General features: G+C 39.9%; 1 protein-coding gene across 1 annotated transcript; it reads left to right on the forward strand.

Moving 5' to 3' along the window:
* Window positions 1-5,065: 5,065 nt before the first annotated feature.
* Window positions 5,066-10,106, forward strand: LOC110876178. The gene is made up of 2 exons (XM_022124356.1): window positions 5,066-5,315; window positions 9,517-10,106. The coding sequence occupies exons 1-2, from the start codon at window positions 5,066-5,068 to the stop codon at window positions 10,104-10,106; spliced, it is 840 nt and encodes a 279-aa protein (XP_021980048.1).
* Window positions 10,107-10,359: the final 253 nt, after the last annotated feature.

The following is a 10,359-nucleotide window of genomic DNA, read 5'->3' on the forward strand; positions in this document are numbered from 1 at the left end:
CAGTCGAAGACGAGGACAAGACATCTTTTGTCACCAACGAAGGAGTTTATTGCTTCACTAAGATGCCGTTCGGATTGAAAAACGCCGGTGCTACATACCAGCGTTTAATGAATAAAGCCTTCAAAGACCAGATCGAATGAAACTTAGAAGTGTATGTTGATGATATAGTGATCAAAAGTCACGATGAAGCTACCATGTTGAAAGACATACTCGAAACCTTCACCCGGCTCCGAAGCATCAACATGAAGCTAAACCCCAAAAAGTATACATTCGGGGTAGAAGAAGGAAAGTTCCTGGGAGTCATGGTCGGATCAAGGGGCCTGCGAGCCAACCCAGACAAAATCGATGTTGTTCTTACAATGAAAGCTCCGACGTCGGTTAAAGAAATTCAGTCCTTAAATGGACGACTAGCCGCCCTCCACCGTTTCCTGTGAAAAGCAGCAGACAGATCTCTCCCATTCATGGATGTGCTCAGAAAAAGCTTCAGGTCGGAGTTCAAATGGACCGAAGAAGCCACGCGAGCCTTTGAAGAACTTAAAACTTATCTCGGCACTTTGCCAACGCTCACCGTACCAGAAAAAGACGAAGTATTGACGGTCTATCTAGCTGCGTCGTACGGGGCAATCAGTGCAGTACTCGTCGCTCACCGAAACAGGGCGCAAATCCCCATTTATTATGTAAGCCGAACATTGAAAGATTATGAAACAAGATACTCAAGCCTGGAAAACTAGCCCTGGCACTGGTTCATGCTTCCAGAAGGCTTCGTCGGTATTTTCAGGCCCACCCAATTGAGGTACGAACGGATCAAAGAGTCCAGCATGTTCTCCGATGGCCGGAAGTTTCAGGTCGTATGGCAAAGTGGGCGATCGAGCTGGGTGCATTCAATATTACTTTCAGAACCAAGGGACCCTTGAAAGGGCAGGTGATAGCCGATTTCCTAGTAGAAATGCCGGAAGAAAAAGTAGTCGAAGAAGCCGAGAAAGCTCCAGACAAACCCTGGACCCTGTACACAGACGGAGCTTCGAGCTCCGAAAGGTCAGGGGCAGGCTTAATTCTCACCGACCCAGATGGTACGGATATGACGTACGTGCTCCGTTTAGAGTTCAAGAGCTCCAATAACGAAGCTGAATACGAGGCCCTCTTAGCTGGCCTACGTCTAGCGCTAAAAGTCGGAGCAAGAAATGTCGTAGCCCATGTAGATTCGTTGCTCATAGCAAATCAAGTAAACGGGGAATATGAAGCAAGAGAAGCCAACATGATCGAGTATCTCAAGCAAGTAAAGCAAGTTATGGCATCATTCGAGGCATGTAAAGTCGAACACATTCCCCGAAGCAAAAAAAAAGGCCGATGCATTGAGCAAGTTGGCGTCGGTATCATTTAGTCACCTAGCCAAAGAGGTGAGGGTGGAAGTCTTAAACGCACCTTCAATTGCAGTTCCGCAGGTTATGCAAGTAGAAGCTCCGTCGCAAACATGGATGACACCCATAATCAACTACTTGGTGCACGACGTTCTACCGGTTGACAAAGCAGAGGAAGAAAGATCCAAATCAACTCTCTTCAGTACCAGATGCAAGAAGGAGGGTTATACCGAAAGACTTTTCTCGGGCCTCTGCTAAAATGTCTCGACCCAGAGCAAGCCAGTTATATCGTCAGGGAAATACACTATGGCATTTGCGGTATTCATGCCGGACCAAAGATGATCGTGACCAAGGTAAAAAATGCAGGGTATTACTGGCCTGGGATGCACGAGAGTGCAGTCAAGGAGCTCCAGCAATGTGATGAGTGTCAAAGGCACGTGCTAATAAGCCTTCGGGCTAAGAACGAAATGATTCCAGTAAGGCCCTTTCAAAAGTGGGGCGTCGACATAGTTGGTCCTTTTCCACGATCGAGCGGAAGCGCCCAATACTTGCTAGTCGCAGTAGATTATTTCACCAAATGGGTGGAAGCTCGACCGTTTACAATCATCTCCGGCTACAATGTAACGAGATTCTTTTGGGAGCAAATCGTGTGCCGCTTCGGTCTTCCACTCTACATCGTAAGCTGTTAGTGCACTACGTCTATTGACTTCGTCTTGTTTCATGTAATAGAATAGGATAGGATAGAATATCGAGTGCACGAGGTTCGAGACATTAAAAGTGGTGGTTTAGCAAGTAGGTCCGCTTATATGGACATAGTCCATATAAGCGAACCATTAAACACACAGGTCCGCTCATAAGGTGTCTCTATGAGCGAACCAGCATCACTATAAATAGTGCACATGTATTGTTCATTTGGCACGGATCTGAAAGTGTAACGAAGTGCTGCCAAATTGCTTCCAGGTTGTAAACATTGTCAAGATCAATATAAGAAGCATTATAATTAGTTTGAGCGTCTGATTCATTGATTCCGCCTTTGGATTAGATAAACAACTCTTCTGATCGACTCATTTAGGGTCAACGACGATCCAACAAGTGGTATCAAAGCTCAGGAGGAAGAGTTTAGCTCAAATTGGATCCATTTTCTGTCTTCTACATCTTCTTTTTCGATTTGAACAAGTTTCCACGGTTAAAATTGGATAAATTTTTCACAGAATGTGTATTAGTGGATAATAACAAACCCTTGAAACTTTCAGACTAAAATTCGAACTAAAATGGACAAAATGGACAAAATAACCTTCGGTTCCAGGTTCGCTTTTTCGGACAAGAGATAGGTTCGCTCGTAAGGTCCGCTTTTGTGATATTTGGTTCGCTCCAAACTACCTAGATTCGCTTCAGAGGTCCGCCTTTAGTGTCACAGTCTGAGTAGATACTCTCAAAAAGTGTAGGTTCGCTCGAACTTACTTATCAGGTTCGCTCATCAGGACAAACCTGGTTCGCTTATCTGAACATAGTTAGATTTGCTCGTGTGTCAAATTTGTCAAAGGTTCGCTTCAAGGACATCAAGAAGATTCGCTCGAACGGATATTAAGTAGATCCGATCGAACATACATTTTAGATTCGCTTATTTGTACTATCCAACAAGGGTTCGCTTATTCGGTCATTTTGGTTGGTCCGCTCATTTGTTCAAAGGAGTCTCGCTTATTTGTCCAATCTGGTTTCGCTCATACTTTCAATCTGATTTCGTCCAAGTGTCAAGATCATTTCACGAAAATCGAGTGTCAATGTATTTCAAATTACTTGATATTGTTTAAACTGATTAAGTTTGTTTGTTTGCTTCCAGGTCATTGACTTTCAGGTGTTTCAAGATGTCGAACAACGGTGAAGAGTTCTACAACACATTCTACAATGCTTTCACTTCCGAATCAACAGATAGAAGATTTGAATTGAAAGAATATTCAAAAGAGATTTCAGAGAATTTAAAGTTTGAGAACATGTACGGTAGTCAGCAGAAGCCACCAAAGCTAATGAAAGTTGAAGACTATAACTGGTGGAAAAACAGGTTTGAAGGTTGGGTAAAAGCTTTCGCTCCTGGAAGCTGGTTAAAATTAGTGAGTGAATATAAAGCACCAGTGAAAGAAGGAGGAGAGTTAATAGATGAGAAAGATTTTACTAAAAAAGATATAAAAGAGGTTGTGGCTGAATATAGAATGATAACGTTGATCAAACAGTCAGTGAGAGAGGATATTATCTCGTTACTTGAACAAGAAAAAACTTCAAAGAGATTGTGGGAAGCGTTAGAGAAAAAGTGTGTTGGTAGTAATGAAATTGTCAAAAACAAAAAGAAATTGTTGCGTAGAGAGTTTGATTTATTCAGTTGTATGAAAAATGAATCTGTATGTAAAATGATCGAGAGATTTGGACATCTGAAAATGGAGTTGGCCAGATATGAAATCAAATATTCTGATGAGATGATGGTGGATAAATTGTTTGATTCATTGCCCAATGATCAAGAGTGGCAATATTTTGCTCTTATGCTGAAAAATACAATCAAGCCAGATGATTTAAAAGTGGATTTGCTGATTGAAAGGCTTGAAAGCCATGAGTTGGAGATAAAAAGATCCAAAGTCAACAGTCCAGCTTATCAGCAGAATGTGGAACTTTACTACAGAGGAAATGCACCACAGGCTGGATCTCCAAAAACAGCATTTTCTGCAGAAAGTTCAAACTCAGTGAACAATGAAAGTCTTCACAGTGGTTTTCATAGTGGATCTTCTTCAAACACCTCAGACCAATCTGCTTCAAAGAATCTATTCCAGTGTAATATCGCAGTTGATTTGAAGAATGGGCAGAACTTCAGCGAAGAATCGGCGAAACAACAGATGGTTTTCTTGGCATCTGTACTGGAATCGTATGAAAGCCTCGTTGCAGGGAAGATTGGCAATACCAATTTGACGAAAGAAGAATATGATCAAATAGACCCCAAGGAGATGGAACTAATGGATATAAGATGGTGCATGGCCAGTGCGGTTCGTAGAGCACAACGGTTCATGGAGATCACGGGGAGAAAGTCAATTGGTGGACCATCTACCAAGCTGGGATTTGATAAAACCAAAGTGACATGTTTCAAATGCAAACAAAAAGGTCACTTCAAGCGCGAGTGCAGAAATGCGTATGCTGCTGATGATTCTGAGAACCCGTTCAACGAAGATTATTACAAGAAAGCGATTTACCATCAGAACAAGTCTGAGCCACCAAGATTGAAACAGCCGGAAGAAAAATCAAGGGCTCTTGCAGTTATATATGATGATGAAGGTTATGATTGGAGCAAAGAGGTTCTACCAGAAAAAGATGCAGTTGGATATGCATTTGTTGCAAATGATGATCATGATGCCTGGTGGCGAAGAGACAGTGCGAGATTGGAGATTAGAAAATTGAATGAACCATTTCAAGAAGCACAAAGAGCCAAGAGATGGAATGAAGAGTTGGAGTGTTACATGGATCCACAGGGTAATCCAGTAGTTAATCCGTCAAAAGTGGATTTCGATGCTGTAACCAATTTGTTTCCAAGTGAGGGAACTTTCAACACAAGAAGGCTTTCTGATAAAGGTTATCTGCCAGATTTGATGAACAAGTTAAAGGAGGTTTTTGAAGCAAGTCTACCGAAGGTGGTAGAAATGAAGAAGAGAAAAGAAGAAGAATTGAAAAAGATGATTGAAGAAGTAAAGACTGTTGCAAAGCTTGCTGTTGAAGAGGATCAAAAAGCTGAGGAAGAACAGAAAAAGAATGAGAAGGTGAAGATTGTCAGTGATGATGGTGCTGATAACGAAAAGATACAAGAGATGAAACAGACAAAAACAGCTGAGCATGCCGAGGTGTCAATCACTGAGGTAAATTCTGATTCTAAAATCTTAAATTCAATTGAACAATGCAAGAAATGCATGGAAACATGTAGAGCTTGTATTGATAAAGATGAACTGATAAAAACAAAAGATAATGAAATGAACAAACTTGAAAATTTTTAAAAATGAAATGTAAAGAAAGAATTGAAACAGAAGAAAGTTTAAAATTAAAAGTTGAGAAGTTAACACAGAAATGTCATGTTTTTGAAGAAGAAAATAAGATTTTGAAAGAAAAATGTGCCGCAAAAATGTGTTGATTGTGTTGAGAAAGAATCTAAATTTCTTGAGTTACAAAAACAATATGATTCTTTAAAATGGTCGAGTCAGAGAGTACAAGAAGCTTATGATACTTTGAAGAGCCAAGTCAAAAGTTTTGATCAAAGACTGTCTGAAACTTTAACAACCAAAGAAATGTATGAAAGAAAGTTTAAAGAAAAGCAAATTGAATTGAACAAGTGTGTTGATGAAATTGCTAATCTTAAACAAGTCTTGGCTGAAAAAGAAAAGATTGTTACAAAACTTCAAAGTTATCATAACTCTTCGTACATTCTCGAACGCATTTTCAATATCACATCGGATGACAAAGATACTGATAATTGCAAAAAGGGTATTGGTTCAGAATTTCATCAGGTACCACCACCATTGAGAAACAATTATACTTTTTATGATGAGGAAAATGTGGCAAAGGGTTTGAACATAGCTGACCAATTACCTGAAAGTATCGATGTGACTTACACCAAATCTGATGATGCTGATGATTCAGAGGTGGTAAGTAAGGTGGTTGATAGTGTTTTGTAAGATGAGTCTACAAAAGGTAAGTCTGAATCACAGGATGAAGATGAAGGAAATCTTTATGATGGATATCTGAAAGACACAAAATCCGAGAAGAATTTGAATGATGATTCAAAAGGATTGGTTTATACCATGATTGGATCGGACAAACTATTCTTAGATGTTGTTTTCCCGATTCAGAATGTGATTTCAGAGAAAATTGACAAAGTTTTCAAGATGGTTGAAATTGAGAAATCTGAAATGTCGAAGTTTGCTGGTAGAGGTTACAAAGGTTCTTATAACAAACCTGGTTCTAAGAAGAAAAACATGAAGGCTGGTTTGGGTTATAAGAAGAAACAAAATCGGAACAAAACTGAAATGCCAAATTTTCAGACACAAATGAGTTTTGTTCAAGGAAAGAGTTTCACAGAAGAAGAAAAACTCAAAATTGGACAACAGTCTAATGCAGAGTTTGAGGCTCTGAAAAAGAAACAACATCAGGCCAAGGATGTTTCAAAGAAAGTGTGTTTTAAATGTGATCAAATTGGACATGTTGCACGAAAGTGTCCAAATCCAAAGCCTGTTGATATTGAAAAACAGAAATCTGAGAGTCTGAAACCAAGGTCAACCAGATTTGATTCGAGACAAACTTGGAGGTACAATACAAACAAGTTTGCTTCAAATCAAAACTGGAAATCAAATCTGAAAAGGTTCGATTCAAGACAGACCTGGAATTCTCACACACCCAGATTGAGAACGACACAGAGTTGGAGAACATCTGTTGATATGACAAAACCTCAAGAGTTTTGGAAACCTAAAAATGTTGTTCAAAATCAAAAGGTTCAGAAAGGAACAAATTTTTACAAAAGAGGTACTCCGGGAGGTCAAGTATGGAGTGTTAAGAAACATATCAATTCGATAAAAGAAGAAAAAGTTGAGGTTAAAATTGATGATGTTTTTGAGAAAAATGACAGGAATTATCCGGTTTTACATGGAAGAATTCATGTTCAATTACCTGAGTCTAAACAGGCTTGGGTTGCTTTGTTCAAATGATCAAATTGTTGATTGTGCAGGTGCTCAATGGTGCTGAAGATTGTGAGATTGTTAGTTGGAGCAGCCTGGCACAGGAAGAGGTTGAAGAACCCTGGTTTTGGTCAAACAGGGAGTTTGTTTGTTGTTTTGTGTAACTGTGTGATGTTTGATGTTATTTCTGTTTGAATAAGTATTGATTGAATACGCCGAAACCCTCACGGCTGAACAAACATGATTACTGTCACAGATTGAAAAACGGTTTTCTAACTGTCAAAATCAATGGGTTGTAAATCATGGGGGTACTTGATAATAGATTTTCTGCAAATCAGAGCACTTTAAGCAGAAAATGGATGGTGAGACAAAGCTATCAGTATCGGGTTGTCAATTTTTTTATGATTTTGCATTTTAGGGGGAGAAAAGTTGTTAGAAAATACAAAAACATTAGAAAATTTGAAAAATACAAAAACATGATAAAATTGAAAAAGAGCTTGTGTATATAGGGAAAATGATAGTACATCGGCTAGACAATTACAGTATGCTAAAGATTTGGAAAGACAAAATGAGTTAAACAGTCTCACTATTGATGTGTCGATAGGTTTTCATACATTTAGTAGATTTATTCGGGATATAAACCTAAAATTTCAAACTTGTGAAATTCGCGGGGAACACTACTTGGATATATAGGTAACCCCTGAAATCTCGTTTGAAAGGTCCCATATTCTGAAATACTAGGTCTTTATACTCAGTGATATCTGGGGTATTATTCCGGGACTTCTGCTGTATGGAAGTACTGACCTAGTCCCCGAATAATACTTTCTGCAAAATGCTTGAAACATAGCATCGCCCTCAGCAAGCTGATGAAACAATAAAATTGATAGTCGCTGCTGTTGTAATTAAAAGATCCTCTAAAGGGGACACACCAAAAGTCGAGCCGTCATCTCTCTGCTGAACGGAAGTTCTGACCTGAGCTCTCACGGTTTCGCACCTAACCCCTTACAGATATCATCTGTGGTATACTCACCTGTAAGACTGAATATCTGGGATTCTGGATACGGGAGTATATTCAAGAGGTGGGACACATGAATTGAACTAAGTTCTTAAGACACCTAAACTGTATCCTGAATAGATTGAAGTTTGTGTGAGAATTTAAGATGGATCAGTATATCGACAATCGAGGTGAATGGTTTAAGTCTGAGTATGTAATGTAGCTTAATGGTACTAGTAATTTGTCTGAAAAGCTGATATGATTCCCTGACACGCTCGCCAAAATTAAATTGGTAAATAGTTTACTTTCTGCAATTTAGGTTTTTCTCTTATTTCGTTTCTTAGTTTAGAACACATTAAAAATCTAAAAAGATTTTGATTTCTGCGTTATTTTTTGACAACCGATGTCTGAGTTGCTGAGTTTCAAAATCTAAGTAAGCTGATTGTGTTTCTGAAAATAAAACAAGTTCATTAATTTGAAACTTGAAATTTCTAGAAAAGTTCAAAAACAGTTTGTGATATCTCCAAGGTCATTAATTTGGATTTGGATGATAAACTGTGAGGGAGTTGGATTCTTTAATGTTGCCATATCTGTTGAGTTGATTGATAGGGGGAGTAGGTTAGAGAATTTGATTAATGGTTTCAAAATGTTGTTACTTATCATTTGTATGAGTGATTGCAGGAAAGATCCAGACTACGATCCCGAGAGCCGAGTCTAAGGGGGAGTCTGAAGACAAGCTGAAAGTGAGGAAGAGCTTGTAACCGGAAAGCTAGGTGTCGATCCCTAAAAGCACAGAAGCTTGACGAGAGGGGGAGCCAGCTGACGATAAAAAGTTGATGTTAAAGCTAGTGTAGAGATCTTGGTGAAAAAGTCAAATAGAGAAAGATTGAAGGATACTTACAGTGTTACAATCTGAACAAGATGGAAAGGTGATCAAGACTGAAGAGGTGGCATAACAGAGAATGGTCACTGAAGACTTCGTCAATATCCGAGGGGGAGTCTGTTAGTGCACTACGTCTATTGACTTCGTCTTGTTTCATGTAATAGAATAGGATAGGATAGAATATCGAGTGCACGAGGGTCGAGACATTAAAAGTGGTGGTTTAGCAAGTAGGTCCGCTTATATGGACATAGTCCATATAAGCGAACCATCAAACACACAGGTCCGCTCATAGGGTGTCTCTATGAGCGAACCAGCATCACTATAAATAGTGCACATGTGTTGTTCATTTGGCACGGATCTGAAAGTGTAACGAAGTGCTGCCAAATTGCTTCCAGGTTGTAAACATTGTCAAGATCAATATAAGAAGCATTATAATTAGTTTGAGCGTCTGATTCATTGATTCCGCCTTTGGATTAGATAAACAACTCTTCTGATCGACTCATTTAGGGTCAACGACGATCCAACATAAGCAACAATGCAAAGTAATTCGCGGAGAACCCGTTTAAACGTTGGTGTGAAAACTTGAAGATCAATCAAGTCTTTTCTTCGGTTGCCCACCCCAAGGGAACGGGCAAGTCGAGCAGATAAATCGAAGAATTGTTGATGGGATAAAGAGAAGGCTTGGTTATGAGGGAAAAGGTTGGGCGGATGAATTACCAAACGTGATGTGGGCTCACCGAACGTTGCACAAGACCAGTAACGGAGAAACACCGTTCAGTCTTACTTACGGCACAGAGGCCGTAATCCCCGCAGAGACCGGATTACCGAACCAAAGGTATAAAGCTTGGGAGGAAAATGAGTGTGAGCTCCAATCCAATCTTGATCTGCTCGAAGAACGTCGGAATATCGCAGCGATCAAAGAAGCCCGATACAAAAAGAAGATCGAGAAGTACTATAATGCCCGTGCCAAGCTTTACAAATTCAAGGTCGGGGACTATGTGCTCCGAAGCAATGATGCGAGCCGCGTTGAAGTCCCGGGCAAGCTAACCCCAAAGTGGGAAGGACCGTACCGAGTCAAAGAAGCTAGTGAAAAAGGCTCGTACGTGTTGGAAAAAATAGATGGAACCCCAGTCCCCAGGACATGGAACGGGGTGCACCTTAAGAAATGCTTCATGTAAACAGCCGGGTACGGCTAAAAAAGATCGTTGTTTCTTATGTTATTTTCAAATTCCATATGTAAGTCGGGAGGGTAATACCCCGAACGAATTTCTGATTTCCTTGTAACCGGGAGGGTTTTCCCGGATCTATGATTAAGTAATCAAATAAAGCGATCCGTACTTTTGTAAGTATAAAGCATAGCATCCGTGTAAGTTCGAACGATATCAAAAAATGTGCACAAACGGGCCTCGACCCATGCCTCGCGCCGATCGA

The sequence above is a fragment of the Helianthus annuus genome, chromosome 9, assembly GCF_002127325.2.
Source record: "Helianthus annuus cultivar XRQ/B chromosome 9, HanXRQr2.0-SUNRISE, whole genome shotgun sequence".
NCBI classification, from domain to species: Eukaryota; Viridiplantae; Streptophyta; class Magnoliopsida; order Asterales; family Asteraceae; genus Helianthus; species Helianthus annuus.